Below are 13,055 nucleotides of genomic sequence, written 5' to 3'. Positions count from 1 at the left end.
ATTGTATGGTATGCAATGATCCTGGTGGTGTTCACATTTTTGGAAGAGGTTCTGGAAGTCCGCAGTGTGAAAAGTGTTCGAGATCTGTTTTGTGATTCCACTCGGACGTCTTTAGTCAAGTCAAAATGTCTTCAGAAACAGGTAGAAGTCAAACTGGGCTAGGTCTGGCAAGTGGGGAGGTTGAGGGACTGTTGCCGTGTTGCTTTTGCCCAGGAGTTCTTCCACAAGATGCGAAGCGTGCACCGTTGCATTGCCATGGTGCACCGATTGGTCTTTTTCCACAACTCTAAACATTTGGGCCTAATATTTTTCCTCAGCAGCCTCAAAATCTTGCAGTGAAACTGCCTGTTGACAGTCTGACCAGGTGGAACAAACTCTTTATGCACTATCCCCAGAATGTCAAAAAAGAATGATCAGCATCAACTTCATGTTGCTGCAAACTTGTCGAGCTTCTTTTGGCCTCGGAGGAGACGGGGTTTTCCATTGTGACGGTTGCTTCTCCAGTTCAGGGTTATAACTGTAGACCCCACATTCCTCACCTGTTATGACACTGGATAAGAATTTTGGACACTCTCGAGCTCTTTGTTGCAACTCAGTGCACATCTGGATCCTGGAAGTTTTGGTGGTCGATGCTGGGAAAGCGAGGGACAAACTTTGCTGCAATTCGTCTCATGCTTACCGTATTTACTCAAATCTAAGCCGCACCTGAAAAATGAGACTCGAAATCGAGGGAAAAAAAAAATTCCCGAATCTAAGCCGCACCTGAAATTTGAGACTCGAAATTCAAGGGAGTGAAAAGTTTTAGGCCGCACTTCCAAATCGAAACAAAGTTGGTCCATTGTAATATGAGACACAATTTAGGTCCAATGAATGACGATACAGCTACAGTAGTTTGCTTCGAGTCGTAAGCTTAGCAGTTAAGCTTTACGAGGTAGCCATTGCTATGCGTTAGGCGCTCCGTCCGTATTTATACGGGTACCCTTCCTTTTTCACGTGCTTTGTCTGGTTTGAATCGATTGCTTATTTTTCTTTGATCTGATAAGTGCTGTTCTCTTTGTTATAGGTGTTTACGTCACTCTAAGCTGAAAATGCATAACTGTTCTGTGTCATGCATTGTTTGTCGCATTCTGATAATGTGTGTTTACGACCTGTCGCCGCTCGCGGCATGGCTTGCTTTTGTGCACGCTACCACCGCTTACGATAAAAAAAAAGAGAGGAATTGTCTCATTAGCGAAACAATGGCAAGAGACTGCTATTTGTTGTTACTTACACTGCTGCTTTCTTTCATACTGATCAACAAGAACCAAATAATAGACTGCGTATGATAGAAGATGTTCTGAACGAGAGTTTAGCTAAAATTTTTTGCCGTTTGAAAATCTTTGCAGATGCCTCTTTTGTACATTACATTCTGCACAGAAATCAGAGTCATCTTAGATTTAAAAATCTAGTCAATTGCCGTGCTTCATCTCTGACTATCACTATTAGGCATAAGAATGATACGAATATAAACATGACATGATATGTATATTCTTCCACGTGTGCTGTTGTCTCACACTAGTTTCGTAGTTTATTAGGCAGACAAGATTTAAATGAGAAAGCAGCAAACACGAAAGAATACATGGTAAAATGGTTATATTCGTATTATTCTTATGGTGAAGAGAATACTGCATGTGATTCACAATTCATAAAAGTTTCTAATAGCAACCATCTCTTCTCATAGGTAGGAAAAAATTCAGAACGTAGAGTTGGCCATATTGACAAACATCCCAGTCTTGCCAGTCGGATTTTCATAGTACATTGAAATGCTGCTGCATTCGAAGATGAACAATACGGAATTTGTATTTACTTCGTTGAATAATGTATGAAAATGCAGTGGTCGAAACTCGGGGTGGAGAAAAAAGCTCGTCTTCCACCTTTTTTTAAATTTATTTACTGAATTAGAGGTTTTGGCGCCAGTATTTATCTTTGTGTCTGCAAATCATGTCTGTGTAGCGCTATATATATTTGATGGCAGAAGTTAGTTGTGGCGGCACCAACCAACATTTTTCAGAGCTTCCGCTTACTTTGCACTCGATTCTAAGCCGCAGGCGGTTTTTTGGATTACAGAAACTGGAAAAAAAGTGCGGCTTAGATTCGAGTAAATACGGTAGTTCATTGGCAAGGATTCGTTGAGACACACCGTATGATTGCCCAATTCTGTTACAAACATTGTGAATTGTCTCCCTTCGATCTTTGTGGATCACGAGATGCACTTCCGTGATAATTTCCAGTGTTGTGCATGTTAACGGTCAACCACAATGTGTGTCATCTTCCACGGATTCTCAGCCTTGAAGTGCTTTAACCACTCAAATGTTCACGCTTGACTTCATGCATTCTCACCAAATGCCTCTGTCAGCACCTGGTGAAATTGAGCTGCAGTTTTCTTCAACTTGAAACACAATTTGATGCAAATCTGTCACTCCTTCACATGATCCATTTCACAGTTTTCAGGAGCACTGAAACATGTTCTGATGTGCACCACAACTACTCCCAAATGCATCCGCCAAAGATGACACAACTTTGTGCCATAGTGGCTAAAATGTGTACCTGAAGACTTCTTGCAGCAGAATATTGTACTGCTACTGGTTTGACTGGTACAATGAATTTCTCAGATATTTTGAGTTGCACCTTGTACATATGAGTCATGTCTGGAAAGTAAGTACTGTACTGGAAAAAACTCTAAAGAACATTTTTTTCACACCAAATTTATTGTTACAAGAAAGACCATTTCTTAAACTATTTTTGTACATAGTTTCCACCATTGTTCAGACATTTGTTGCTATGGAAAACCAACTTTTCTATGCATTCTTCATAGGAAGCTGCTGTCAGTGAAGACCTGCACTGCAGAACACCATTTTTTTAGTCGTTTTCTGCTTGTTGATTTCCTTCCCAGAGGTGAAACCATCAGTGCAGTATTACACATTGAGAAAACTTCGGTGCTCAATTCATGACAATCCACCACTCTGTTTCACATCACTCGTTTGCTGGAATCCATCTGCCTTTTCATTTCCGACTTTCACACAACTTGGACTTCCACAGTGCATCTCCTCCACTCTGCTTGTTGTCTCTTTTTCCACTCCCGTCCTTTCTAGTGCTTCCCAGACCTTTCTTCTACAGATGCTATCGACTGCTGCTCAAACCCTGTTCAGATTCTGCTCCTGAGGATCTTTTGGTATACCTTGGCACAGTGTGGTATCAGTGTCAAGCGAGGTGGCGCAGTGATTAGCACAGTGGACTCTCATTCGGGAGGACGACGGTTCAATCCCGCCTCTGGCCATCCTGATTTAGGTTTTCCGTGATTTCCCTAAATTTCTCCAGGTACATGCTGGGATGGTTCCTTCAAAACGACATGGCCAACTTCCTTCCCTAATCCGATGAGACCGATGACCTTGCAGTTTAATCTCCTCCCCTAATTAACCCAACTCTGCTGCCTGCACCATTTCGACAGCTGCTTCGTCCATACCTGGTGTCTTTCCTCCTTTCATCTTGTGTAGTGGCATTTCAATTTTTTTCCATGTCAGGTCCCCCCCCCCCCCCCCCCTCCCCCTACCCCCTGAGTTTACTTACTTCTACCTCCTTTAGTCTTTTATCCTCATCTCCAAGTCCATACAGATTTGGCAAATGCTCATAATACTCCTTCCACACTATCTTTTCTGCCTCTTTGTTATTAACCTCGTTCCCATTTCTATCTGTCATTGTTGCATGCACTCTCAAACCTCTCCTCTTACTTTTGACCATATAGCACTTTTTTACTTCCTCAGCTATCTTCCTCCACCATCTTTGTCCATTCTTCCATCCACTTTCTTCTGTCCTCAGTCACTGTCTTATTTGCCTCTTTCTTCCTTTTCTTATACTTCTCTCTTGCTAATTCGATCATTGCTCGGAACCACAGGCTGAAGGCTTTGTTCTTCCTTCTGACTATCTACTTGGCTCTTTCGTTCCAGCATGGTGTCTTCTTCCTCCATTTACGACTACCTGTCCTTACACATATAGCAACGGCATCTACTACCATAGCACTTTTAAACTCTCGCCATTCCTCTTTTCCTGTTGCTGGTTCAGTCTTTGGTAACCTTTCCCTTATATTCTCCTGGTATTCCTTCTTGACTTCAGTTTCTATACCCTGATACTCCTTTCCTAGTTCCCTGTCTTCTTCCATTCCTTCATGATTCTCATGTTCATCCCTAGTAGCCAGTGGCCACTATCCAGTGCCTCAGATGATAGTACCTTTATATCTGTCACAGTCCTCTTAGTTTGCCAGTCATAGAGCATGTAATCCACCAAAGATTTCTACACTAGATTCCTGCTGCACCACTTGAGGCTCTCTTTCTTCCAAAACCTTGAGTTACCTATCACTGAACCATTTCTCTTGCATTATTCCAGCAATCTTTCCTTCTGCATTTCCACTTCCCCATCCTTCTGCTCCCAGAACATTTTAATAACCTTGTATTTTCATGCCCTACATGTGCATTCAAGTCTCCCTTGACTATTATCCTTCGTCAATTTGACTGCTTTTGTAGCTCTTCCAAAGTCCTGCTTTTCTTGTGATCCGCTTCAGATTCATACATCTGATCTCCCTTCGTACTTCTTCCCTTTTCATTATTCTGATCTCCATCATACTGTCACGTATCCTCTATATCTCATTTTTTAGACCCTCCCTCACAACTACTGCCACTCCCTTTTGTCTTCCCTTTTCATTTCCACGGCAGTAGAATTAGTAAACTTCCCTCAGTTGCTCGCAGCCTTCTCCTTTCTGTCTCATCTCTACCATGTCTAAAATATCTAGCTTTCTCCTTTTCATCATATCCACCACCCCTGTACCTTTCCTATCAGTGTTCCAGTGCTCAAAGTCATCAAGTAATAAAGGAAATTAATATTGTAGCTTTGACAATTCTCTGAAATTTAGTGCATGCAAGGGGGTACTCACAAAAAAAAAAAAAAAAAAAAAAAAAAAAAAAAAAAAAAAAAAAACATTGCCGTGGGTGGACCTTGTGTAGTACGAATTTCTGCCGCTAAGCATATATAATACAACTCATTGCCAGTTCAGTGCTGCCTGTGTCATCAACCTGGCTTGTTCTGTTCATCTACACTGATTGTTTTTGCTAGCACTGATTTATTCTTGTTTCATTTTTTATGACAACAAGCTTAAATGACCGATGTGCATCTGTGAAATTTTGTTTTCTACTCTGTAAAAATGCTGCTGAAACTGTTTTAATGTTGAAAACAGCCAACCAAGATGACGCTATGGGAAAAACTCAAGTGTAGAAGTGGTTTACTCGATTTAAAAATGGCAATGTCGATTGATGACAGACCTTGTTCTGGACATCCAGCAACTGCCCAAATCAACGAATATATTGAGAAAGTTCGAGAGCTCGTGCTCACAGACCGTCGACACAGCTGATCAGCTGTCAGAGATTAATGAGTTATCTTGTTCATCGAAATGGACCCAATTTGTGACAGACAGGAGACTGGTTCTTCCACCATGACATTGCACCTGTACACACAGCCATCTCTGTTACACAGGTTCGAGCTACAAATAGCATGGTTCTACTGCCCCACGCATCTTACTTGCCTGACCTGGCTCCGTGCGCCTTTTTCTTATTTCCACGCATGAAAAGAGGCATGAAGGTACACCGATTTGACAACACTGAAGAAGTCGAGAAAAAAATGAGAGAGGAGCTGTCAGCCATTTCTAAATATGACTACAAAAAATGTTTTCAGTGGAAGCAACTGCGGGACAAATGTATTAGTTGTAGTGGAGAGTTCTTCCAATCCATATGTGGCATACAGCAAACCAGTTCTTAACAGTATTGGTTAAAAACAGTCTTGGTTGCAAATTTAGTGTTTTATTTTTCAACGACGCATTTTGCCTTATTAAGCGTCTTCAGGTTATCTTTTCTAGATGGACGCGAGAGGCACCAAGATCTGCATAACGCGTTCCCGTTCACAGGAGCGTGTAACAGTAAGATGGGGGCTCAGGTAGTAAGCATAATGCGCCAGTACTGGCACATGACGCTGTGGCACATTATGCTTACTACCTGAGCCCCCATCTTACTGTTACACGCTCCTGTGAACGGGAACGCGTTATGCAGATCTTGGTGCCTCTTGTGTCAATCTAGAAAAGGTAACCTGAAGATGCCTAAATAAGGCAAACCGCATCGTTGAAAAATAAAAAACTAAAATTGCAACCAAGATTGTTTTTAGCCAATACTGTAATGGAGAGTATTTTGAAGGGGATAAGGCTATTTGATACATAGTTTGAAAATATATAGCTTTTAAAAGATTTTTTTTTTTTTTTGGCGGGGGTGGGTGGGGGGTGCGGGGGGGGTTCGGCGCAGAGGTGGACCCCCTTGTAATTTGGTTAAACAGAATAGTTGCCGACATCATGCCTTCCAGAAGTCTGGAAATTAGTGTTACATATGTAGTGCATTACTTGGCGAAAGTTGAAAAAAATTAAAACTTCGTACATATTAACTGTACGAGGGACACCAGTGCGAGTGGAGATGCCACACTAGCTTACATTTTCCCGGTGTGACAGGAGCCGCGGTACTCGTGCGAACTTTGTGGGACCCGTTTCCAGCGGAAGGACACCCTGGACCGCCACGTGGCACGCCACGCGGACCCGCAGCCGTTCGCTTGCGACCGCTGCCGACGGCGCTACTCGTCGCGCTCCAGCCTGCGGGCACACGTGGAGGCGCGTCACACCGAGCGGCCGGAGGCGAGCCGCTTCAGCTGCGGCACCTGCGGGAAGGTCTACCTGCAGAAGAGCAGCTTCATCGAGCACACGTGAGTGTAGGAGCACTTCTCGCATTAACTGTTGTGTCAGTTCTCTACGGAACCTTAGCTTCCGACAGTATCTGCCACTGTCATTTACATCCACACACGTGTGGTGTATGGTCCCTTGTACCACTTGAAGTCAGCTCTTTTCCTGTTCCACTTCCAAATGGAGGAAGCAAAAAACTGTCTGTATATTTCTGTAGGAGTGTCGATGTCTTCTATCTTTCCTCTGTGGTCCTTACGTGAGGTGCACCTCGGTGGCAGTGGGATAGATCTGCAGCGGTCATAAATACTGGTTCTTTAAACTTTCTCAATAGTAATCCTGTTTAATAAACATCCACAACTGAGCATTATTGTAGATATGGAAGGGTATTAAAAAACTGGAGTAACAATGCTGCGAGCAGGGCTTTTTTAATACACATTTCTGCCGCTAGGTGTGTGTTGCGCAACTCATTGCCCGTTCAGTACCAACTGTGTTGTCGAACTGGCCTGTACTGTTCATCTGCAGTGATTCTTTTTGATACTGCTGTTTTGTTCTTGTTTTATTTTTTATAATGGGAAGTTTAAGTGAACAATGTATAGCTGTGAAATTTTGTCTTCTACCCAGCACAAATGCTACTGAAACTGTTTCAATGTTGAAAACAGCTTACCAAGGTGACACTATGGGAAAACTCGAGTCTATGGGTGGTTTGCTTAATTTAAAAATGGCAAAATGTCGATTGATGACAAATCTCATTCCGGACGTCCATCAGCTGCCCGAATTGAGCAAAAAATATTGAAAAAGTTCTAGAGATTTTGTTCACAGACTGTATACAGACAATTACTCAACTGTCAGAGATTAGTTGGTTATCTTGGAGCTAGGTTCAGTGATTTTGTGGTAGACAGGAGTTTGGTTCTTCCATCAAGACAAGGCACATGCACTCACAGCCATCTCTGTTAGACAGTTTTTGACTAAAAATGGCACGGCTTCGCTGCCCCACACGCCTTATTCACCTGACCTGGCTCTGTGTGACTTTTTCTTGTTTCCAAGCATGAAAAGGGGATGAAAGGACACTGATTTGATGACACTGAAGAAGTCAAGAAAAAAAATGAGTGAGAAGCTCGTAGCCATTTCTAAAGATGACTACAAAAAGTGTTTCGAACAGTGGAAGCACCGGTGGGACAGCTGTATTAGTTGTAATGGAGAGTATTTTGAAGGGGATAAGGTTGTTTTGTAAACAATTTGAAAATATATAGTTCTTTTTGTGCTGCCTCATATGGAGTTAAACTGCTTCAGTTGTAAAAGGTTTTTATAAGGTAGTGGATACCAGTAAGAACTATCTTAGCTAGAGCTCTACCTGTGATTCGGCTAGTTCAAGTAAAAAATATAAGAAATGTCACCCAATCCTGGTGACTGGGGAACTGAGAATGGAAATAGAGCCTATATAGATGTAGAGGCATAATGTAGAGTAAGAGGTTGAAAATCGTGTCCCATCCTACGACCGTGAACTTTGCAAGAGTGAGCAATGCAGAGACGACCACCACAAGCAAGAGGACACAGAGTTGCCCACTCAGATGGGGGAAGTAAATAGGTAAGTTGCTAAATTGGTGGAGCGATGCTATTGCTGTCTGTTAGGGTGAGTCAAAGTGACTACCGTATTTACTCGAATCTAAGCTGCACTCAAATCTAAGCCGCACCTGAAAAATGAGACTCGAAATCAAGGAAAAAAAGTTTTCCCGAATCTAAGCCGCACCTGAAATTTGAGACTCGAAATTCAAGGGGAGAGAAAAGTTTTAGGGCGCACCTCCAAATCGAAACAAAGTTGGTCCATTGTAATATGAGACACAATTTAGGTCCAATGAATGACGATACAGCTACAGTAGTTTGCTTCGAGTCGTAAACTTAGCAGTTAAGCTTTACGAGGTAGCCATTGCTATGCGTCAGGCACTCCGTCCGTATTTATAAAGGTACCCTTCCTTTCTCACGTGCCTCGTCTGGTTCGAATTGATTGCTTATTTTTCTTTGATTTGATAAGTGCTGTTCTCTTTGTCATAGTCGTTTATGTCACTCTAAGCTGGAAATGCATAACTGTTCTGTGTCATGCATTGTTTGTCGCATACTGATAATGAGTGTTTACGGCTTGTCACCGCTCGCGGCGTGGCTTGCCTTTGTGCACGCTACAGCCGCTTACAACCTTTTTTTTTAAAAAAAAAAAAAAAAAAAAAAAAAAAGAGAGAGAGAGAAGAAGAAGGGGGGAGAGAGAGAGAGAGAGAGAGAGGAATCGTCTCGTTAGCGAAACAATGGCAAGAGACTGCTATTTGTTGTTACTTACACTGCTGCTTACTTTGATAATGATCAACAAGAACCAAATAATAGGCTGCGTATGATAGATGTTCTGAACAAGAGTTTAGCGAAATTTTTTCTCCGTTTGAAAATCTTTGCAGACGCCTCTTTCTGCACAGAAATTAGAGTCATCTTAAATTTAAAAATCTAATCAGTTGCCATGCTTCATTTGTAACTGTTTCACTATTCAACATATGAATAATACGAATATAAACATGATATGATATGTATATTCTTCCGCATTTGCTGTTGTCTCACTCTAGTTTCGCAGTTTATTAGGCAGACAGGATTTAAATGAAATAGCAGCAAACACGAAACAATTCATGGCAAAATGTTTATATTCGTATTATTCTTATGGTGAAAAGAATACTGCATGTGATTCACAATTTATAAAAGTTCCTATTAGCAACTATCTCTTCTCACAGGTAGGAAAAAATTCAGAACGCAGAGTTGGCCATATTGACAAACATCCCAAACAGTCTCGCCAGCCGGAGTTTCGTAGTACATTGAAATGCTGCTACATTCGATGATGAACAATACGGAATTTGTATTTACTTCATTGGATAATGCATGAAAATGCAGTGGTCGAAACTCGGGGCGGAAAAAAAAAAGCTCGTCTTCCACCTTTTTTTTTAAATTCATTTACTGACGCAGAGGTTTTTGTGCCAGTATTTATCTTTGTGCCTGCAAAGCATGCTGTGTAGCGCTACATATATATTCGACGGCAGAAGTTAGTTGTGGCGGCACCTACCAACATTTTTCAGAATTTCCGCTTACTTTGCACTCGATTCTAAGCCGCAGGCAGTTTTTTGAATTACAAAAACCGGAAAAAAAGTGTGGCTTGGATTCGAGTAAATACGGTACTCTGGCTGTTCACCTCAATTGACAATCTTAAATACAAGCTGAGGAAGTATACTGTGCAACTTTGCATTTTTTAAATGGTCAGTTTCATGTTTGTCTTATAATACCTCTTTACACTTGAAACAATGGAAACTGCAGGTAGGAATATCAACAATGTAGGAAAAGACTGATTGCTTCTAACTGTAAAGAAGACACATTAAGTTACAGACTGGCACACTTAAAAGACAATTACATAGAGTTTTCAGCCACAGCCAGCATCAGTAAAGAGAGATGTACACCTCACACACACATGACCACCAACTCCAGCATCTCGGGCTGGAATGCTATGAGCATTCCGGCTCAAAATGTTGCAATTCGCCGTCATGTGTACATGAGGTGTGCTTGCTTTTGAGTGTGAGTTGTTTGTACGTCTCTCTTACTGATGAAGGTTGTGGCCGAAAGCTCTATGTAAGTGTGCCTGTCTGCAACTTAATATGTCTTCTTTACAGTAAATTGCAGTCTGACTTTTTACATTTTATGCGCCTTTGTCGTCATTTGCATCATTTCGTAATATGCTTTCTCAGCTAGTAAAGATTGTCAGTTGATGTGAACATCTGAGCTGGTCACTTTCCCAACAGGTCATCCTAATAGGTGGCTATAGTGTTGCTCCACCATTTATTTACTTCCTTTCTCTGCAGGTGCCACCTGTGCTTTGCTCTCACTTGTGGCAGTCACCTCCAATCTGCGCAGCCCATGGCACTTGCGATAGCACTAAATTTCAACCTGTTATTCTGCATTATGCCTCTCCAGCTATAAAGGCTCTGTCTGCATTTTTAGTTCCCCAGTCGCCACTGTTCTGGGACATTCGTTATACTTTTTAGTGCAACTAGCCCATCCACAAGAAGAATTTTAGCGAAGATAGTTCCCAATTGTATACATTAACTTATGGTTACAAAGATTTGTAGAAGAAGAAGAAGAAGAAGAAGAAGTTCCTTAGTGTCATCTCTTGCTTGTTTTCAGTAACAATACACTTGATGTTGGGCATATGTTAGCCAGAAATGGGTCTTAATATTGGAAGAAATAAAATCCTTTTACAACTGAAGCAATTTATCTCCATATTTATTTTCTCAATAATGTTTCATGAAAAAGAACATCATCTTCCCTATGGGGATGCCGATTTGAGTTACAGAGCATTTCCATAATATCTGTGTGTTGATTGAACATACCAGTAATAAATGTAGCTACATGCTTCTGAATTGCTTTGATATCTTCCTTTAATCTGACTTGCTGTGATCCCTAACACTTGAGCAGTGTTTGAGAATGGGTCACAAAAGTGTTCTGTATGTGGTCTGTACTGTAAATGAGCTTCACTACCCTAAAATTCTCCAAATAAACTGAAGACGACCGTTCACCATCTTTACTAGTGACCCCATGTGCTTGTTCCAATCAGTGTACAACGAATACAGTATTAGTACATTAAAGAGCCATTTTTTCTGCTCATCGGCATTAATTTACATTTTTCCACATTTAGAGCAAGCTGCCAAATGTCATGCCAAATATAGATTTGACAAAAATAATCAATTTTTGAAAATATAATGTAATTGGATAGATAAAAATCTACTCACTGAGTGGCAGCAGGAGAACACACACATATAAAAGTATTTAAATTTGCAAGCTTTTTGAGGCAATGGCAGTCCCTAAGCTTACACACTACTTAACCTAAATTATCCTAAGGACAAACACACACACACCCATGCCCGAGGGAGGACTCGAACCTCCGCTGGGACCAGCCGCACAGTCCACGACTGCAGCGCAATGGCCTCTTCTTCTGGCAGATGGACTGTAGAGAATTGAAGGGACAGGACTGGTAAGGTTTAGGAAATGGGGAGAGTTTGGAAAAGTTGCTCAGAACCCTAGGTCAGGAGAGACTTACCAGATGGGATGAGTAAGAAAGACTGACTGTTGGGGAGTGCACCCAACAAGATTTGGAATCCTGAGAGTTTAACACTGGATGCTAGGGTGATATGCAAGACAGAGATTACTGCCAAAAGATTGTGCACGAGTTAATAAAAGTGGAAAGCTAAGTTCGTTCTATCTGGTAGAGGTGGGGAATAGACAGCTCAGAAAATAAAAGACATAAAAAACTAGAAGGGAGTGAATGAAGGAATAATTACTGCTAAGAAATGTCAAGACTGAAGAAATGAACATAAATTAAGGCCAGATGGGTGGCTAGAACTGAGGATGTGTCTTAATGCCATTTCCCACCTGTGGAGTTCTGGGGAATTGATGTTTGGGAGAAGAATCCAGATATCACGTATGGTGAAACAGGCATCGAGGTTATCATTGCCATAATGTAAAACATGCTCTGCAACAGGATATTGTGCGATGCCGGTATACACCCTATGCCTATGCCCATTCTCCTAATCGATAACTTTGTGGTAGTAATACCAATGTAAAAGGCTGAACAGTGTTTACATAACAGCTGATATACAACGTGTGTCATTTCACGGGCGGCTTTCCCTTTGGCAGTATGTGTTTTGTCAGTTACAAGGCTGGTGGAGGTGGATGTAGCAGGGTACATAAGGCAAATCTTACAGTGAGGACGGTCACAGTGGTAGGAGCTGCAGGCTAGGAAAATGGGTGGAGAAGAGGCAGGCATCTGACATGGATGTTACAGTGACTAAGAGGGCGATGAAATGCTATTCTAGGTGTGATGGACAAAATGTTGGACAGAATGGACCTCATTTCAGGGCAAGATTTTACGAAGTCATAGCCTTGTTGATGTAACAGATTGATACATTCTAGACCAGGATAGTACTGAGTGAGAAGAGGTGTAATCCTAAGTTGGTTTTTAGAGGGATTAGCAATACCAGGATTGGATGTGATGGCCCGAGAAATCTGCTTTTGAACTAGGTTGGTGGGGTAAATACTTGAGAATGGTGGTGTGTTGCTGTAAATACTCCGTGTCTGAAGAAAAGTGTTTGCTTCGAATGCCAAGGCTATATGGGAGGAAATGTTTTACATGGAAAGGATGGTAATTGTCAAAATGTAAGTACTGTTGTTCGTGAGTAGGCGTAAT

General features: G+C 41.6%; 1 protein-coding gene across 1 annotated transcript in view; it reads left to right on the top strand.

Moving 5' to 3' along the window:
* LOC124552569 (zinc finger protein 2 homolog) overlaps positions 1-13,055 on the top strand; it is an 87,775-nt gene that overhangs the window by 43,994 nt on the left and 30,726 nt on the right. The window contains exon 10 of the mRNA XM_047126891.1: positions 6,575-6,822. Coding sequence (XP_046982847.1) covers positions 6,575-6,822 — 248 coding nt within the window. The remainder of the gene's footprint in view (positions 1-6,574; positions 6,823-13,055) is intronic.

This window comes from Schistocerca americana, chromosome 10 (assembly GCF_021461395.2).
Source record: "Schistocerca americana isolate TAMUIC-IGC-003095 chromosome 10, iqSchAmer2.1, whole genome shotgun sequence".
Lineage (NCBI taxonomy): Eukaryota > Metazoa > Arthropoda > Insecta > Orthoptera > Acrididae > Schistocerca > Schistocerca americana.
The sequence above is the reverse complement of the archived record's forward strand: the minus strand, read 5'-3'. Positions and strand labels throughout refer to the sequence as shown.